This window comes from Theropithecus gelada, chromosome 16 (assembly GCF_003255815.1).
Source record: "Theropithecus gelada isolate Dixy chromosome 16, Tgel_1.0, whole genome shotgun sequence".
NCBI lineage: Eukaryota > Metazoa > Chordata > Mammalia > Primates > Cercopithecidae > Theropithecus > Theropithecus gelada.
This window is the reverse complement of record NC_037684.1, coordinates 73,160,554-73,181,573: the sequence shown is the minus strand read 5'-3', so window position 1 is coordinate 73,181,573 and position 21,020 is coordinate 73,160,554. Positions and strand designations below refer to the sequence as shown.

At 41.4% G+C, this 21,020-nt stretch overlaps 1 protein-coding gene across 8 annotated transcripts in view; it reads left to right on the top strand.

The window, feature by feature from the left end:
* SPECC1 (sperm antigen with calponin homology and coiled-coil domains 1) overlaps positions 1-21,020 on the top strand; it is a 318,611-nt gene that overhangs the window by 205,854 nt on the left and 91,737 nt on the right. For all 8 annotated transcript variants that reach the window (XM_025361227.1, XM_025361226.1, XM_025361225.1 and 5 more), the window contains one exon: positions 1,610-3,189. In XM_025361227.1, the coding sequence (XP_025217012.1) occupies positions 1,610-3,189 (1,580 nt within the window). The remainder of the gene's footprint in view (positions 1-1,609; positions 3,190-21,020) is intronic.

Genomic DNA, 21,020 nt, shown 5'->3' with positions numbered 1-21,020 from the left:
AGGCTTCTGGTCAGCAATAGGCTATTAGTAATTAAGTTTCTGGGGAGCCAAAAGTTATACACAGAGTTTTGACTGCATAAGAGGTTGGTACCCCTAACCCCCAAGTTGTTCAGGGGTCAACTGTATTAAAAGTCTGTGGTATACTCTTGGCTTTCCAGAAACTTAATTTGAAGAAGTTAATTTAAAAACCATAGTTTTCTGTGTATTAATTTGACAGTTCAGCCTTTATTAGATCAAAGTTTCAAAAGAGCTCAGTTGTTAGATGTTTTGTAATGAATGCCATCAGCCTTTATGTTGTCAGGATCCAGGATGTTTAGATGTGTGTTTGCGCAGGGCTCAGAAACAGTCTTGGTGGTAGGTTTACAGCTGCCCATCTTGTTAGGTGCGGAACCTGTGCTGGGGCTGCTGCCAGTCTATGCCAGTCTGTCCTACGCTGCAGAGGCCTACAGGTTGATGACCACTTCTGGGACCCTTTGTTAGACCTCTCACTCAAAGCATGTAGAGTTGTGTAAGTGACAGCAGCCAGCCTTGACTCATCAGATAGTCTTTGAGTTTGTAAAAGAAAAAAAAAATGTCCAGGATTTTAATTTACACTGTAACATCTGAGGTGGATTTCAATTCTAGAGCACAATAGAGACCGATGCCTGGGTTTCACCCCTAGGATTGTTTTTACATTGTCCATGCTATAGTACAGATGAAAATGAAAGATAATTATTTACACCTTACGTTTCCTGTTACAAGTATTCTGTGTTATGTCTGTATCATGTCAAGTACCGTAGGTATGTTCTTATTTCATTTATTCTTGTTTCTTCATGTACACAAATGAGTGCATCATTTCCAGTTATGTCAAAAGTGATATGTTGTTGTATCAGATCCATCTCTCAGTATTATCTGTATATTCTGATTTCTTAATCAAATTTATGCTGTCAAAATATGTTAATGATGTTTTTTAAAGTGTTTATTGAGAAATTCACAAAGAACTTGTATTTTGTCAAAAGGCCATTGTTTAGTTGCCAGCATTATCAGTGCAGATGTACTAAATTGCAAGTTACAGAAAACCCAACTCAAGGTGACTTATAGGAAGGGTATTTACTGGCTTGCCTATCTGAAAGGCCAGCTATGGGCCAAACTTCAGGGTTGATTTGATTTAGCAGCTCAACAATGCTATTGAGAAGTAGTTTCCTTCTTCCTTTTCTGCCATCTGCATTCCCACCTTCCTCTTGAGAGGGCAGGGTGGTTAGCAGCCATTCCCACACCTACACATTTTCTCACTCTTGTCCCATGGTGTTTAATAGCTTGCCCAGAAAACCTTCCCTTTGTCGTATTGATCTTAAAATTGAGCTGTGTGCCCATGCGTGAACCAGCAACTGGCTGGGGATGGGGTCATCCTAAGTAGCTCAGGCTTGGAGTCAGCCTCACCCAAAGTATAGGACTGTGGGGAAGAAGCACAGAAACCCCAGTCAGAACTGGGTGATTAGCTAGAGGAGGAGGAAATGGATGAAGAGTGACAGCCACTGGCCACTGTGCCATGTGATTTACAGTCATTTGGGTTTTGTTTATAAGAGTACTTGCTTTATTTTTTCATTTTTTTTCTTCTTCTGTCTTTAAGGGGCCTTTACAACAACCAAACGGACTGGCATTCCAGCGCCACGGGAATTTTCAGTAACTGTCTCAAGAGAGAGGTCTGTGCCACGTGGTCCCTCGAACCCCAGGAAATCAGTGTCCAGTCCAACTTCTTCCAACACTCCCACTCCTACCAAACACCTGAGGACCCCTTCCACCAAGCCCAAGCAAGAGAATGAAGGTGGAGAAAAGGCTGCGCTTGAGTCCCAAGTTCGGGAACTTTTGGCAGAAGCCAAAGCAAAAGATAGTGAAATTAACAGGCTTCGAAGTGAACTAAAGAAATGCAAAGAGAAAAGGACTCTGAGCGCTGAGGGGCCTGATGCTTTGGGCCCAAATGTTGATGGAACATCAGTCTCCCCAGGTGACACAGAACCTGTGATAAGAGCACTTGAGGAGAAGAACAAGAACTTTCAGAAAGAGCTTTCCAATCTAGAGGAAGAAAACCGGGCCCTGAAGGAGAAACTGATCTATCTTGAGCACTCCCCAAATTCAGAAGGGGCAGCAAGTCACACTGGTGACAGCAGCTGCCCGACATCCATAACTCAAGAGTCAAGCTTCGGAAGCCCAGCTGGAAATCAGTTGTCCAGTGACATTGATGAGTATAAAAAAAACATACATGGAAATGCATTACGGACATCAGGCTCCTCAAGTAGCGATGTTACCAAAGCTTCTTTGTCGCCAGATGCTTCCGACTTTGAGCACATTACAGCAGAGACACCCTCAAGGCCCCTGTCCTCCACCAGTAACCCCTTTAAGAGTTCAAAGTGTTCTCCCACTGGGAGTTCCCCAAACAACGTCAGTGAATTGTCCCTGGCTTCCCTCACAGAGAAGATACAAAAGATGGAAGAAAACCACCATAGCACTGCAGAAGAACTACAGGCTACTCTACAGGAACTATCAGACCAGCAACAAATGGTGCAGGAATTGACAGCTGAAAATGAGAAGCTGGTGGATGAAAAGACGATTTTAGAGACATCCTTTCATCAGCATCGAGAGAGGGCAGAGCAGCTAAGTCAAGAAAATGAGAAGCTGATGAATCTTTTACAAGAGCGAGTAAAGAATGAAGAGCCCACCACTCAGGAAGGAAAAATCCTTGAACTGGAGCAGAAGTGCACAGGTATTCTTGAACAGGGCCGCTTTGAAAGAGAGAAGCTGCTCAACATTCAGCAGCAGTTGACCTGTAGCTTGCGGAAGGTTGAGGAAGAAAACCAAGGAGCTTTAGAAATGATTAAACGTCTGAAGGAAGAAAATGAAAAACTGAATGAGTTTCTAGAACTGGAACGGCATAATAATAACATGATGGCCAAAACTTTGGAAGAGTGTAGAGTTACCTTGGAAGGGCTAAAAACTGAGAATGGATCTTTGAAGTCTCATTTGCAGGGTGAGAAGCAGAAAGCCGTAGAGGCCAGTGCCATGGAGCAGACGGCAGAGAGCTGCGAAGTTCAAGAAATGTTGAAAGTAGCCCGAGCAGAGAAAGATCTACTGGAACTGTCTTGCAATGAGCTCAGACAAGAATTACTAAAGGCAAACGGTGAAATTAAACATGTTTCCAGTCTGCTGGCAAAGGTGAGAAGAGAGAGCTCTTTACTGGTATTTGCTCATCCTTGTTCACATTTCTGCCCTTAACCTCTAAATTCACAGAGCACAGAGAAGCATTTGCTTAGTCTGTTTCATTCACGAAGCCAGCATTCTGGCTTGAAGGCCTGTTAGATCGACGACAGGTTGGGATTGGGGATACAAAAAGGAAACACCCAAATTTCTGATTATGGGTGGTTCAAAGTGTACTGGGGATGTAGAATCAAATCAGAGTATGATGCAGTGATAAAGAATATCATAGAGCCTATGCCCAGGCTCTAGTCTAGTGCCAAGATGAGGGGGGGCCCTGGTATAACATGGGGGTTGAGGGTAGCACAGAAGGACTTCCTGGAAGAAATAGCAACTGAGCTGAGTTCTGAAGATTGAGTGGGAGTTTGCCAGGTCTGTCAGCCTGCTTTTAACTGCCAGTAACAGACAATGAAATCACTCCCAATTTTCCACCATAATATTACCACTATTTTGGTGTTTTCTTCCAGATATATGTGTGTGTATGTGTATCATACAAGTTAAACAAATTTATAATCATCCTGTACATGTTATTAACTTTCTTTTTGCATTTAGCATTTTAGAAATATTAAAATTTTTCTCAGTATATTCCTGTCATTAAATATTCATTTAAACATTCTTTTAAAGGCCAGGTACTATTTTAATATAAATATTTCATATTTATTAGGTCCCTGTTGTTGAACATATATGTATTGTCAAATATTTGTGGTCTTTCCAGTCTTTCAATATTATAAATACTTTTTTTTTTTTTAATCTATCTTACTGTTTATTTAGGACAAATTCCTAGACGATGACTTACCGAGTCAAAGAGTATAAACATTTTAAAGACTTTCAACACATTCAGCCAGATTGCCCTTCGGAAATATTATGCCAGTTTATTCATCCTAGTGGTCATGAGATCATGTGCTTCCCTGAGCCTTTGCCAACACTTGGTATTACGTTGTTATATCATTTAAATATGTTAATCATTTCATTTTTTTAACCTTTTTTGCTTGGGAAGATCTTCCATAGCCCAAGAGCAAATAAATAAGAACTTTTCTTGTTTTTAAAAAAATAATACTTTAATCAGCCTGTAATTTTGTTTTTTGATGCAAGAATTGTGGTGATTATATGATATTCTGCCCAGAGCAGTGCTGGAGAGGTGCAGAGAGATGGCCTCCTATTTCTTGTTTCCTCCAAGTTCTGGGTCTGATTTAGGGATCTGCTGGCAAGAGGGATTCAAAACATCTTCCTACCTTAGGTCAGGGGTTGTCATTGTTTCAAGGAGCAAATTATGCCATGAGCTCTCAGGGAGATTTTCCTCCGCCGCTTCATCTGTCTTAAGATGAGTCCGTTGCAACCTGATTCTGCGTTTGGCCATCTGATGGGCTTACTGGTGGGCCATGTTAAGGAGTTTCTCTCTTTGTCTGTATTCTAAATTTGTAGGTATTTTATTGAAAGTATGGAAGTAATTCCATTAGAGGTTACTAGACAGGCTTTGCATTAGGTTTTAATGTCTTGTGGAATAAGACTATTCTTTTCTTACTTTAAGATACTCAGTACTCTCTGGCAAAATGTTTCATCTCCCATGTGCACCTTCTTGAAGTTCTCTCTCAGTCCCTCTGTAGTTTTGGTAGTTTGGCATTACATGAAGCATATGTGTCAGTGAGAAATAATCTGACATCTTAAAAATAGCTTATTTTTTTCTCATCATAAAATATTTTCATTACAGAGGATTTAAAAAGTACAGAAAAGTATAAAAAAGAAAAATATTACCTTTAATCTCACCACTTGGAGAAAAACTGCTAACATTTTGCTATATATCCTTTCAGGCCTTTTCTCAATTTATACATGTTTGAACTTGCATAAAAACTTGCATTGATATGATTATGATATTTTGTCTTCCTATCCAGAAGAGTATGTCTGTCCACATTCCATTACAAAGAACCAGTTGGATTAGTTTATCTATTCCACTGTTAATCTGTTTCTGATTAACTTGTTTCTACTTTTATCTTTATTAATTTTTTTGTCCTATTTTTTGTACATTTTGGTTTCTTACTGGTTTCTTGAGTAAAATTCTTTGTTCATTTAACTTTTTTTATCCTTGGTTGTTAATGAAAGCATTTACAGTTATTATAGCTTAGGTAAATAGAGGCAATAAAATCTAGAATCTTCTGGAATAAACTAAATCTAATTTAAAGGAAAGTGCATTTTCGGTAGAGTGCAAGGCACAACATATATATTTAAAATCAAACTGTTATTATTCATATATCCTACCTCTTACTGCGTGCTAACTAGAATTATCAAATACTGATAGTAAGAGGGGAAAGGTCCTAGCTAGTATTTTTGGGTGAGAGTTTGAGGTAAAGATGGGGGCATGCTATCATATAGGGTTTCTTGTGTATCTATCAAAACCCTAGGTCTGTGATTTTGTGCTGTCTTATGTGCACAGAGACTGGTTTGTAATTGCAGTGGACTTGTAACATACTAATCTTCCTACCCTTTTACATTACTGTAGAAAAAGCAAAACACAGACCTCCTAAATGGACTAATACTTATTGTATCTCTACCACAGACTATCAACTAATCTGCCAACAACCATGAATTTAAATGATAATACTTAAGAGACTCATGTCCAAAGGATAATAGGAGAAGTTTTAGCACAAAACTGTGATGAAGGATCTAACGTGCTGGACTGGGTCGTCTTGACTTACCCAGTGAGCAATGATATGACCTCGGGCAGGCCCCTTTACCTTGTGCGGTGTGGAATATAAGCGTGACGGTGGATGGATCCTGGTCTCGTATCTAATTCCAAGGGAAGCATTTAACATTTCATCGTGATGTATGTTTTTTGTAGGCATTTGGTACATACCTTTTATTATGTTATGCAAATATTTTGCTAAGAGGTGTTTTGTTTGGTGGTTTATTTTTAGAGACAGGACCTCGTTTTGTCACTTAGGCTGGAGTGTGGTGGCGATTATAGCTCACTGCAGCCTTGAACTCCCGGGCTCAAGGGATCCTCCCACCTCAGCCTTCTTGGTAGCTGGGACTACAGCCAGGCACCGCCATGCCTGACTACTTGGCTTGTTTTTAAAGGATGAGGACTGAAGTTTTCTACAGCTAATGATGTGATCTGATAGTTTTTGTGTAATCAAGTTTTTTTCTCCTTTAACTTGTTAATGAGGCAAGTTATAACAGCAGATTTTCTAAGGTACTCTAGTGTGAAATCATGCTTGCCTTCCTGGGGTAAATCCTTATTCTTCAGTTTTCAGTGGTTTCACTTGACTTTTTGCCGAGAACTTTCAAATATAGCTGCCTTCAGCAGGTATCGGAGTAACTGTCCTGTTAATCACCAAGCAACTACGTGTATCCCATGAACAGTGCATTCATCCACTCTGATGCTTGGCAGAAGGTGAATATTGTGAAAAAGGATACAATAAGCTATTTACAAAGGGGGAAAGCAGTGCCAAACCATCCTATGATCTAATAGATTCTGTAAATCTATGTAAGTTTCCAGTTAAGATTACTCAAGTGACCCAGATACTGTCAAAAGAACCTATAAAAAGCCTTGAAAAGTGCTTTTTTAAAAATAGGAGGTAGGTTTCTTCCTCATTCAATAGATGGAAAATTGGTAGGATTTCTACAGTATTTTGTAGGCTTTTTTTCTCCCCATTTCTTTTTCTTCGTTGGTTTGCCAATCTCTTTATTTTTTTAAACTTCTCTGATATACCCCATATGCATTTTGATGGCCACTTAATCTGTAGTCACATGACATACTTCTGTACAACTTTGAGGATGGGTCTGATTTCCACAGGACCCAAAGCCACCACTCCTGGGAGCCACACCTGTCCCTGCCCTAGCTAGCAAGCGGCATAGAGTTGTATAGGATTGTTGTTTTTCCAGACAATAACACGACCCAGCTTTAATTTTCTTTTTTACCTTTTCAGTTGTTTGGGATCTTGATTTCAAGTTAGAATATCTTTTCTAGGCTTGAAACCTAGAAGTTTTAAAAGCAAAACATCTATTTATTCCCCTGAGGTTGAAGCTTGTAGGTGGTATTCTTAGAATCTTAGTTCTTTCTGCAGAAACTTGGGGTCCACTTCCAGAAGAGTAAGGAGATTATAAATAACCACTTGGCATGAGTGGTCTGGGGGAGGCAGCAGAGGTGAAATGACTAGTGTGCTGCCTGAGTGGGTCCTGGAGCCAAACTGATTTAGAGTGGCCACTGGTTAGAGATTGCAGAACCAGAATTTGAGGGAAATATGTGGCAAATAGATGATCCTGTAGCTGTGACATTGGAATAGGACACCTTAAAGGACGTAAGAGATCTGGAAACCTGGTTTAAACAGTGAGGTGGACTGGAAGTCTATCCAGGTGATGTATTGGTATATGAGAAACTGCCCTCCTGTCAGCAGCATGAGCCAGGGGACACTCCCTCCACCCCGGTCCCTAAGGGTGGGAGATGGGCTGTGGCTGCCCATGGTGCAGGCCCAGGCTGTGGCTGTCAGTGCTGTGGTTCTGGGCCTCCTGCCAGGGATGCAGGACAGCTCAGCATTGCCAAGCATCTTGGTCCACCTGTTGGTGACTCGGGGCAGGCATGTCTCCTGGACACCTGGGTCTTATGGGGAGAGGGTTTCCCAGAGCCTCCCAGAGCTTTCCCTTTACATCTGATTGGTGAGAACTGGGTCACACAGCGCCCCCAGGCCATCTCTCTTGAAATCACAGTTGCAGCCTGATTCTTGAACAAAATTGGGATTCTGTTAGGAAGAAACAAGGTGGGGGTGGCTTTTGGTGGGGAATGGGCACTTGCCCCACCAGGCCTCCACTCCCTCACCTTTCCCCACAAAGTACACATAGTGATCTGATCATGTGGTGCCTTCTGGTGCTGCCTGGGGCACCACATGCTTTGCCCAGTGCCCGGCTCCCACCACACCTCAACTCGCAGTCCCACCCCACATCCAGCCATATTCCCACCCCTCCCTCCATGCCAGGCCTGGCCGGGCCAGTGCCTGTCTGGCAGTCATGTTTGCTCAGGGGGCTCTCGGCCTGAAGAGACCCCACCCCAATCACCATTAGCTGGTCCCTCCTGAAGCTTTCCGCCTCAGTTATGGGGTCTTCAGTGAGGCATTCAGCTCTGCAAGGCCCTGTCCCATGGAACTTCAGACTCATCTCAGTAAATGACATTATTGTCACTTAGCCAAGGTCACTCATGGGAGCACCTTGATCCACGCTGGCCCTCAGAGGATTCAGATGTGCGGGAACTATTTGGGGCACTGCAGGGAAACTGAGGGAACCTTCTGCCTGAGTAGCCACTGGCTGCTGCTGGAGAGGTGGGAAGGTTACTGAGCTGAAAACATGGAGATTTCCGTCACCTTCAGCTCATACATGAGGCATCCCACTCTCTGGCACCAAACATCAACTCTGGTGAGCAGAGGCCTGTGGCTTTGTGCTGGGAAGGAGGACTGTCAGCAACTCCTGTCAACAGGGCTTATTTTCCAGCTCCCCTGGGCAAGCCGTGAGGATGTGGAAATCGAGGAGGCCTGTGGAGGCTGCTGGGGAGAGCCCCGCAGATGCTGCACCAGGAAGCCTCTGCTCAAGGGGCTGTGCAGAGCAAGCTGTGCCCCAGGAGCAGAATCTTCTGGAGATTAAACTACAAAGCCAGAATGCCTGTGCAGCCTTTATTATGTGGGATATGACAGGCATGTGGCCCAGAGTTCATGGCATGTGTGCCAGCTCCTCCCCTGACACCCCCAACTCTCTGTTCTTGAAGCCCCTTGAAAAGGAGCAGAAGTTTGGTGGAGACAGTCGGATGATTTGAGGAAGGGTGGTCTTGTCAGTTGGGCAGATCCGCAGTACCTGTGGCTCCACGGGGGGCTGCTTCCCAACCCTGCTTGACCCTGCTTTGCTCTGATGGACTTGTTTTCTCCTGGACACGTTAATGCCTTTTGTGAGGTGAGGCCTAAGCACTCTCTCTTCCTTTCACATGACCTCGGGACTCCTCTGTGAGCCTGGTGATGCCCAGCACTTCTCTCTCCAGTGCGAGTTCTTGGGAAGTACCTGGGTGGAGCCTTGCTGCTTCGAAAGGTCCCTACCAGGGTACAGTCCCTGCTTCTGAGGCTTGCTTCTGAGTTCCTAAAGGTGAAATACAGATATTTACCCTCATCTTTGAGTTTTCCAACAGCCTTTCTCCGCTATAACTGAAGTGTAAATAAACTAACATTTCTTCCTCTCCCTTGGTGGAGCAGCATGGACCAAAATAATAATAATTCAACTTCAGGCCAATGAGAATGAACTATGGATGATTATCAGCAGTGTCTGTTCACAACAGGGCTAAGAACTGAGCAGAGGGAGTTTTGCAGTACCCAAGCTAGATGCCAGAATAGAAGCACACCACATTCTTTCTCATTGTATGAGTTCATTTTCATGCTGCTGATGAAGACATAGCTGAGACTGGAAAGAAAAAAAGGATTAATGAACTTGCAGTTCCACCTGGCTGGGGATGCCTCACAATCATGGTGAAAGGTGAAAGACACATCACACATGGTGGCAAACAAGAGAAGAGAGCTTGTGCAGGGAAACTCCACCTTATAAAATCATCAGATCTTGTGAGACTTATACTATCAGGAGAACAGCAAAGGAAAAGACCTGCCTCCCTGATTCAATTACCTCCCACTGGGTCCCCCTGCTAACGTGGGAATTCAAGATGAGATTTCGGTGGGGAGACAGCCAGTCTGTATCACTCATGGTAAAGTTACTCAAGCTGTCATTCCAAGTTTATTTCCTTTTAAATGATACGTAATTTTAGCATTGCAATTTATTCCATCTATTAGATATTCAGTAAATACTTTTCAGGTGAATGAATGAATGTCACAGAAACTTGCAACAGAATTGAGAGGCTGCTATAATTATATTAATATGTTTAAAAAGTAAAGTTTGTTATATTTTAATAACAGCAGTAGTATTTTGGGGCTTTATATGCGCTAAGCACTCTCAGAGCTTTTCCATCATTTAATCTTATTTATCATCTTAATCGTACACTGTTGATTCTTTTGTCTAATATTTTTTCATTTGAGCAAACAGAGAATGATTAAGTTATTAGCCTAATGGATTGATGAAATGAAGCCAGGAGTCAAAGTTAGGTCTGACCTTAGAGCTCTTATTCTTTTTTTTTTTTTTTTTTTTGAGACATGGTCTTGCTCTGTTGCCCAGGCTAGAGTACAGTGGTACGATCATAGCTCTCCGCAGTCTCGAATTCCTGGGCTCAAGTGATCCTCCCACCTCTGCTTCCCAAGTAGCTGGAATTACAGGTGTGCAACACCATGCCCAGTTAGGTTTTTATTTTAATTTTCATAGAGACAGGGTCTTGCTCTGTTGACCAGGCTCATCTCAAACTTCTGATGATGATCCTCCCGCACCTCAGTGCCTCCCAAAGTGCTGGGATTACAGGGGTGAGCCAGTGTACCCAGAGCTCTTATTATTAATCACTGATTTAGACTCTTGCCCAGTTACCTGAAAGCAAAGAAGAGACAGAAAAACACTTAAAGCAGAACTAAGTGTAATTAATACGTTGTCACTGTTGTCTTAAGGCCAAAGCCCTTTGATTTGAAGAAAACTACCTTTGAAAGCCTAGTTCAACTAGGAGAGTTTTACCTGATTATAATACAATGGAGAAATTCTGAGTCATCAAGAAATGTCGTTTTATTTGACCTCTAACCTGAATCTTGAGGGGAGAGGAGATGAGCTGACCCCTGAGTGTATGGGGTGGGGACTTTGGGAATGCTGCCAGAAGAGAACAGCAGGTCCTAAGGCCAGAAAGCCTGGCCACCAAGGAAGTGATGCAGGTAGTTTGTTCTTGTGGGAGTGCACAGGGTGGTCAGTGGAAGTGGCCCAGAGGAGACACCAGGCAAGCAGTCAGATTTTAACCTCAAGACAGAGGGAGTCTCTGAAGAATTTTTTTTTTTTAAATAACAGCTTTTATTGAGATATAATCCATTTAAATCACATAAGCCTGTGGGTTTTAGTATAGTCACACAGTTGTTCAACCATCACTACAATCAATTTTAGAACATTTTGATCACCCCATAAAGAAGTCTTAACCTACAGCAGTCACCCTCCAAGACCACCTCCATCCTAGCCCCTGGCAACCACAAATCTATGTTTTGGCTCTGTGGACTTGCCTCTTCTGGATGTTTTATACACATGGAACCCATGTTCTGTGGCCTCAAGCAGTCCTCCCACTTCAGCCTCCCGCGGTGCTGGAGAGTTTATCTAAGAGCTTGGTTCTTAGATATCTCTAGCTTGATTACCTTTCTGCTTTTGTTCATCACACTAAAGAAGGATACAAATCCTTCACCAGATAAATGATTTGCAAATATTTCCTCTCATTCTGTGGGTTATCTTTTCATTGTCTTGATAATGTCCTTTGTGGCACAAAATTCTTTTTTATTTTTATGAAGTCAAATTTACTAATTTTTCTTTGGTGGTTTGTGCTTTTTGTCAGAGGAATTTTAAGAGAGTTATGGAATCACATTTACTGTTGAGAAAGATGACTTCAGCCACAGGTGAGAAAGAATGAAGGACCGAACAGGGAGTGATTTGGGTGGGAAGTTGAGGACTGGAAAGACACTCATTTTATTTATTTATTTATTTATTTATTTGTTTATTTATTTATTTATTTATTTATGAGACGGAGTCTTGCTGTGTCATCCAGGCTGAGTGCAGTGATACATCTCTGCTCGTTGCAACCTCTGCCTCCTGGGTTCAAGCGATTCTCCTGCCTTAGCCTCCTCAGTAGCTGGGATTACAGGCACCGGCCACCATGCCCGGCTAACTTTCCTATTTTTAGTAGAGACAGGGTTTCACTATGTTGCCCAAGCTGGTCTCGAACCCCTGACCTCAAGTGATCCACCCACCTCAGCCTCCCAAAGTGCTGGGATTACAGGCGTAAGCCACTGCACCCGGCCTGGAAAGATACTTAGATGTTAGATGTGTAGAAGGGAGGCTCCGTAGGGTCGGGTGACTGATTTGACGTCAGGGATGGGCAGCAGGAAGGCATTTCAGCCTATTCATAGATCTCCAGCTTGTGTGATTGAATGTGCGGTTGTGCTGCTTCCTGGGAGAGGAAACGCAGAATGTGGGGCAGGCGTGAGAAGGGAGAGTTGTCTGCTGGAGCCAACAAGGATACCCAGGCCTGCAGGCCCAGGCTGCTGTCACCACCCGCCGATCCAGCCACAGAGGAGATCCAGGAGCCCCTGCCCTTCCAGGCCAAGATTCCTCCAAGGCAGGGACCTTGTGCTTCAGGTCTCTCTTTGCCCCTCCAGTACCTTTAGAAGCTGTAGAAACCTGTCTAGACAGGATGCTCCATGAATGCATTTCACATATACTGAGGTTTGTGAGGAGTCTCCACAGTGTCAGAGGAGGTGGTGACCCTGAAGATGAGCAGGTGCGATTCTGAATTCTTGACCATTCTCTGCCCTAGTAGATGATCTCTTTTTAAGCACTCGAGATAACTTGATTGAATGGACTGTATAATCACTATATAATCAACAGATTAAGTCAAAAGCCAAGTGAAATGACAGACTTACACAAGAGGCAGTTATGGGGGGTTTATGAGTCAGGTATCTTCCTTCTCCCCTTGTACTGTTTTCTAATAAAACTATCTGTACAACTTTAATGTTACTGGAATTTACTCAGAATTTATTATAATGATCTCATTCTGTCCATGTCTCTATAGTACCATGTTTTTGGCATGTGACTATTTGAATGAAGGATTAAATAATTTCTCAAAGCCACGGCATAATTCTTCAAGATACTGTCTTTGCTATAAAAATGTACTAAAAATAACACTGAAATGTTTGAGCCGCATTTTGTCTCACATAATGCTTTTACATGAATGTACTGTTTTCTTGGTTCTTTATGTATTGATAATGTTGTTAGGTTATCTATAAACCTAATTCCTTATTCTCTTTAGTCCACAGTCTCTATTCTTATGGCTGCTTTGTGTAGGAGAAGAGCTTGGTTCTTAGATATCTCTAGCTTGATTACCTTTCTGCTTTTGTTCATCACACTAAAGAAAGCTACATAGATGCCCTGATAGAGATCTTTATTCAGTATTGTCAAATTATCTGGTGTCAAAAAACAGAAACCCTTAAGTAACTTTGCAACTTCTCACAAGGGCTTGCTACGTAATAACAGGCAGATATTTTTATATTCACTTTACAGGTTAACATATGAAGAGAGGGAGAATTTAAATCACGTGAAAATAATCATCCAGCATGTATCAAGTGGCTGAGACCAAACCCTACCCTTGGTCAAACCATCACAACCAGTTGTTTACCCCTCTGAGAGAGGAGACTCTAGATGTGTGTGTTGCCACTAGCATAGGAGTGCTCTTAATATCTGCAGTCAGGGAGAGTATCCCCCCCACCCCCAACCACTTCCTCTTTGCAGAGCACTCATCTGGAGATGCCTGAGGCCCATCGCCTTTCCTTAGGGCGCTGCTTAATGTCTAATCTAATGCTTTGACCCAAGCTTGTGAAGTGACAGTGACTCAGCCACCAGACTTAACTTTATCTTCCAAGTAAGGAGTTTGGGGGTCCTGAGACTTTATTTTCCTTTACAAGTGTCTGACAAGCATGGTGTGGGGGTGGGGTGGGTGGAGGAGGTGACTCTTGCTAGGATCCTAGAGGGATCTGACTTCAGAGCTGTCTGCCTGTCCTCTGGGCCCTGCTTAGGGGCCTCTGCTGCCATATGCCTTGGGCACCTGGTGGAAAGGAGTGGCTTTCACTGTCCTCTCTGCAGGAACCCTTCCTGGGAAGTTTGTTTGACTCTATTTATAGTACAACTCCACTGGCTCTGTATCTACAGAAAGTTGATCTTTGAAATTGAGAGATGCTTGGGATGCCTGAGAGTGGTTCGTTTTTTCGAGGGAAATGTTGAAAATCACATTTCTGGGTGTCTAAGAGTGTGATTCTTGACATAGAGAAGTTAAACTCTAAGGAGCTGACCAGTCAGGCATGTTGGGCGGTCTCACTGTAGTTCCATCTTCAGAGGGCTGAGGCGGGAGGATCAGTTGAGTCCAGGAGTTCAGCCTAAGCAACATAGTGAGACCCCATGTCTAAAAAAAAGGAAAAAAAAGAAAATCTCAAGCAAGGGAAATGCAAAGGAGCTGGCCAGCAGAGAGACCAGCAATTTGAATAGGGCCTGGATCCCCTGCAGTCGTGGAACGGTAGGCTTTGGTCTCAGCCACTTGATGCATGCTGGATTACTCTTTTCAAATGATTTAATTTCTCCCTCTCTTCATATGTTAATCCGTAAAATGAATATAAAAATATCTGCCTGTTATTACGTAGCAAGCCCTTGTGAGAAGAAGTTGTGAAGTTACTTAAGGGTTTCAGTTTTTTGATTTTTTTTTTTTTTTGTAAATAAAAGAGCTTTCTGGAATATATTGTTAAACTTGAGGTAATTATTCCAACATCCAAGAAGGATGAAGTGATGTGTGCATGTGAAACAAATGTTGATTTGCAGGTGCCCTCCCCCATGCCGAGTTACCTAACTCCCCATGCCATTTTAATTGGGGTGAGATGGGAAGTAGAGGGGACAGAGCCTTCGAGGGGCAGCAGCCTCACCTGCATGCAGAGGCCTTGCTCAGGGTACTCCACCTCTAGGCTGCCTCGTTACATCCTCAGTTTAATTCCTGGCCCACGGTTGTCCCAGCCAAGTCACATGCATGTTTCTAGACTCCAGGTGACAGGCCCTTAGCCTGAGGACTCCTCAACATGTAGCCAGCTAGCTATGCAGAAGGCCACAGTCTGCCCCAGGATGCAAGACTCAAAAGCCACCTTCTGTTGCTGCTTTTCAAATGATTTCAGACGTTAGCCTTCCAGGATCTAAAATGCATTACCTCTTTTCTCCTTGAAAGTCATCTTCTGGCCAGGCACAGTGGCTCATGCCTGTAATCCCAGCACTTGGGAGGCCAAGATGGAAGGATCACTTGAGCCTGGGAACCTGGGCAACATAGCAAGACCCCCCCCCCAAAAAAAAGAAAAAGTAACTGGGCATTGTGATGCACACCTATAGTCCCAGCTATGAGGGAGGCCGAGGTGGGGAGAATGGCTGTAGCCAGGAGGTGGAGGCTGCAATGACCTGTGATTGTGCCACTGCACTCCAGCCTGGGCAACAGAGCAAGACCTTGTCCCCTGACTCCAAAAAAATCAAAAAATAGTAAAGTCAGCTTCTGCTTAATAAAGTAGCTATTGTTAAGATTTAAGACTTTTGGTCTTTCATGTATTGTGATTTTTCTTGGTCAAATTGACCTGTATTACATTACTACCTAGTATTGTATATACAATATATAAGGCAATTATAAGAGAAAGAATGACTTTTATTGACTTTTACTATTATATGTTCCAGGCACTATGATAAACTCTCCAAGTCATTATTTCACTTAACTGCCCACCCCCAACCCCACATTGTTAGATTATGAAACGGAGGCAGAGGGATTAAAGAATACAAGGCTTGTTTCACTAGAATTGGGGTTTAAACCCTGGCTGGCTGGCTCCGGAATGTATGTCCTTAGTCATCTTGGTGCACTTAAGCAGCTTTCAAGCTTTGGAGCACAACCTGCAATGATCTATTTTGTATTACAATCCAGAGCCTCACGCCTTTATAATTAAAACACAAGCTTCACAGAGCAGTGCTGTGACCCCTGAGCACAGGCAGGGCCCTCTGGCTCTTTCCCAGGCTGTTTCTTTCTCTCTTCTCCTTTCCTTTCTCTCCGTCCCTTCCTCCCCTCTCCCTTAGTCTTTTTTCTAATTTTTAATTGTTTTGGGTACGTAGTAGGTATATATATTTATGGGTTACCTGAGATATTTTGACACAGGCATGCAATGCTGTAGTCACCCTGTTGTGCTGTCAAATAATAGGTTTTATTAACTATATTGTGTCCATTAACCATCCCTCTTTCCACCCCTGCCCCACCACCCTTCCCAGCCTCTGGTAATCATTCTACTCTCTATCTTCATGAGTTCAATTGTTTTAATTTTTAGCTCCCACAAATGAGTGAGAATATATGAATTTATCTTTCTGTGTCTGGCTTATTTCACTTAACATAATGATTTCCAGTTCCATCCATGTTGCAGATGGCAGGATCTCATTCTTTTTTATGGCTGAATACTCTGTTGTGTATATGGATTATATTTTCTTTATCCATTTGTCTGTTGATGGACACTTAGGTTGATTCCAAGTCTTGGCTATTGTAAATAGTGCTGCAATAAACATAGGGAGTGCAGATATCTCTTTGATAGACTAAATTCCTTTCTTTTGGGTATATACCCAGCAGTGTGATTGCTGGATCATGTGGTAGTTCTATTTTTAGTTTTTTTGAGGAACCTCTGTACTGTTTTCCATAGTGGCTGTACTAATTTACTTTCCCGCCAACAGTGTATAAGGGTCTGCTTTTCTCTATATCTTCCCCAGCATTTGTCATTGCCTGACTTTTGAATAAAAGCCATTTTAATTGGGGTGAGATGGGATCTCATTGTAGTTTTGACTTGTATTTGCATTTCTCTGATGATCAGCGACATTCAGTACCTTTTCATGTTCCTGTTTGCCATTTGTATGTCTTTAAGAAATGTCTAGTAAGATCTTTTGCCCACTTTTTAATCAGATTATTAGATTTTTTCCCCCCATTGAATTGTTTAAGCTCCTTATATATTCTGGTTTTTAATTTCCTATCAGATCGGTAGTTTGCAAGTATTTTCTCCCATTCTGTGGGCTGTCTCTTCACTTTGTTGATTGTTTCCTTTGCTGCACAGAAGCTTTTTAACTTGATGTGATCTCATTTGTTCATTTTTGTTTTGTATTCTGTGCTTTTGGGCTATTACTCAAGAAATCGTTGCCCAGATCAGTTTCCTGGAGAGTTTCCCCAATGTTGTTGGTTTTTTAGTAGTTTTCATAGTTTGAGGTCTTAGATGTAAGTCTTTAATCCTTTTGATTTGATTTTTGTATTGGAGAGAGGGGAGGTCTAGTTTCATTCTTCTGCTCATGATATCCAGTTTTCCCAGCACCATTTACTGAAGAGACTGTCTTTTCCTCAATGTATGTTCTTGGCACCTTTGTTGAAAATGAGTTCATGTAGATGTATGGATTTATTCTTGGATTCTCTATTCTATTTCATTATTCTGTGTGCCTGTTTTTATGCCAGTACCATGCTGTTTGGGTTACTATGGCTCTGTAGTATAATTTGAAGTCAGATAATGTGATTCTTCCAGTTTTGTTCTTTTTGCTCAGGATGGCTTTGGCTGTTCTGGGTCTTTTGTGTTTCCATATAACTTTTAGGATTAAAAAAAATTACAAAGAATGTCATTGGTATTTTGATAGGGATTGCATTGAATGTGTAGATTGCTTTGGGTAGTGTGGACATTTTAACATACTGACTTATCCAGTCTCTAAACATAGAGTGTCTTTATTTTTGTGTGTGTGTTTTCTTCCATTTCTGGTGTCAGTGTTTTAGAGTTTTCATTGTAGAGATCTTTCACTTCTTTGATTAAGTTTATTCCTAGTTATTTTATTCTATTCATAGCTACTATAAATGAGATTACTTTCTTGATTTCTTTTTCAGATTGTTCACTGTTGGCATATAAAAATGCTACTGATTTTTGCATGTTGATTTTGTATCCTGCAACTTTACTGAATTTATCAGCTCTAATAGTTTTTGTGGAGGCTAGTTTTTTCCAGATACAAAGTCATATCATCTGCACACCAGGATAATTTGACTTCTGCCTTTCCAATTTGGATGCCCTTTATTTCCTTCTCTTGTCTGATTGCTTTAGCTAGGACTTCCAGTGGTGACAGTGGGCATCCTTATCCTGTTCTAGATCTTGAGGAAAAGCTTTCAGTTTTTCTCCATTCATGTGGAGTGGTCTAGGTGTGGGTCTGTTGTATATGGCTTTTATTATGTTGAGATATGTTCCTTCTATACCCAGTTTATTGACAGTTTTTATCATGAAGGGATGTTGAATTTTATCAAATGTTTTTTCAGCATCAGTTGAAATGACCATATGGTTTTTATCTTTCATTTGGTTGATATCACATTGCATATGTCAAACCCCCTTTGCATCCCTAGGATAAATCCCACTTGGTCATGATGTCATTTGATCGTGGTCATTAAAAGATTTAATAATCTTTTAAATGTTTTGTTGAATTTGGTTTGCTGGTATTTTGTTGAGGAGTTTTGCATCAATGTTCACCAGGGATATTGGCCTGTAGTTTTCTTTTTTTGATGTATCTTTGTCTGGTTTTGTTATCAGGATAATACTGGCTTCAGCATTGGTTTGGAAACATTCCCTTCTCTTCTGTTTCTTAGAATAGTTTGAATAGGATTGGTATTTTTCTTTAAATGTTTGGTAAATTTCAGCGGTGAAGCCACTGGGTCCTGGGCATTTCTTTGCTGGGAGACTTTTTATTATGACTTTTATCTCGTTACTTGTTACTGGTCTATTCAGGTTTTGGATTTCTTCATGGTTCAATCTTGGTAGGTTGTATGTATGTAGGAATTTCATAGTCTGATTTTCATAGTCTGGTCAAAGTTTTGTCAATTTTGTTTATCTTTTCAGAAACCAACTTTTTGTTTGTTGATCTTTTGTATTTTTTTCATTAAAATTTCATTTATTTCTGCTCTGATCTTTATTGTTTCTTCTAATTTTGGGTTTCATTTGCTCTTGCTTTTCTGGTTAAGATGCATTGTTAGTTTGTTTATTTGAAGTTTTTCTATGTTTTTGATGTAGGCGCTTATTGCTGTAAGATTTCCTCTTAGTACTGCTTTTGCTTTATCTCATAGGTTTTGGTATGTTGTGTTTCCATTTTCATTTAAGACATTTTAAATTTTCCTTCTTAATTCCTTCATTGACCCACTAGTCATTCAGAAGTGTATTATTTAATTTCCATGTATTTGTATAATTTCCAAAGTTCCTCTTTGTGATTTCTAGTTTTATTCCATGGTGGTCAGAGAAGATACCTGCTATGATTTCAGTTTGGTTTTTTTTTTTCTTTTTTAAGTTTTAGGAGTTACAGGGCCAGACGTTGTGGCTCACTCCTGTAACTCCAGCACTTTGGGAGGCTGAGGCGGGCACATCACCTGAGGTCAGGAGTTTGAGACCAGCTTGGCCAACATGGAGAAACCCTGTCTCTACTAAAAATACAAAATTAGCTGGGTGTGGTGGCACGCACCTGCAGTCCCAGCTACTCGAGAGACTGAGGCAGGAAAATTGCTTGAACCCGGGAGGCGGAGGCTGCAAGTGAAGCGAGATCGCACCACCGCACTCTAGCCCAGGAGACAGAGCGAGATTGTGTCTCAAAAAAAAAAAAAAAAAAGTTTTAGGAATTATTTTGTGGCCTAACATGTGGTCTCTCCTTGAGAAGAATCATGTGCTGAGGAAAAGAGTGTGTATTCTGCAGCCATTAGATGAAATGTTCTGTAAAGATCTATTAGTTCCATTTGTTTTGTTTTACAGTGCAGATTAAGTCTGATGTTTTTTCGTTGATTTTCTGTCTTAACTTTTTGTTGTTGTCTGTTGTTTCTATTTACAGCTTATTATACCATGTCTTGAAAAGTTGTAGTTATTTCTCTTGATAGATTCATCTTTTAGTCTTCCTGTTTAAGATAGGAGTAGTTGACACATCACCATTACAGTGTTAAAATACTCTTTATTTATATAAAGTCTGTGTACTTGCTGTTACCAATGAGTTTTGTATGTTCAGATAATTTCTTTTTGTTTGTTAATGCCCTTTTCTTTCAGATCAAAGAACTCCCATTAGCATTTCTTGTCTGCTGTTGATGAAATTTCTCAGGTTTTGTTTGTCTGGGAAAGTCTGTATTTCTCCGTCATGTTTGACATTTTTTGCTTCAGTACTTTAAATATGGCATTCCTCTCTTTCCCTGGCCTGTAAGGTTTCCACTGAGAAGTCTGCTCCTTTGTTTCTTTTTTCTTGCTGCTTCTAGGATCTTTTCATTATCTTTGACTTTTGGAAATTTGTTTATTAAAATTTCTTACTTGGGCAAAATCTGCTTGGTGTTCTATAACCTATTGTACTTGAGTATTAATATCTTTCTCTAGATTTGGGAAGTTCTCTGTTATTAGCCCTTTGAATAAACTTTCTGCCCCAGTCTCTCTCTCTACCTCCTCTCTAAAGCCAATAACTTACTAGAGTTGTGCTTTTTATAGACTGTTTTCTAGATCTTGTATGTGTGCTTTATTCTTTTTAAATTTTGTCTCTATATTTTCAAATAGGCTGTCTTCAAGCTCTCTTTCTTCTGTTTGATCAGTTCTGCTGTTGAGACTGATGCGTTCTTCAGTATGTCATAAATTTTTAGCTCCATAATTTCTGCTTTATTTAAAAAAAATTATTTCAGTCTCAGCCAGGCACTCACGCCTGTAATCCCAGCACTTTGGGAGGCTGAAGTGGGCAGATCATGAGGTCAGGAGTTCAAGATCAGCCTGACCAACATGGTGAAACCCCATCTCTACTAAAAATACAAAAATTAGCCAGGTGTGGTGGCGCCTGCCTATAATCCCAGCTTCTCAGGGGGCTGAGGCAGTAGAATCGCTTGAACCTGGAAGGAGGCGGTTGCAGTGATCTGAGATTGCACCACTGCACTCCAGTCTGGGCTACAGTGCAAGACTTTGTCTCAAAAAAAAAAAAAAAAAAAATTCAGTCTCTTCTAAATTCTTTCTCTGTGTTATCTTGAATTTCATTGAGCTTCCTCAAAACAGCTATTTGGAATTTTCTGTCTGAACGATCACATCTCTATCACTCTG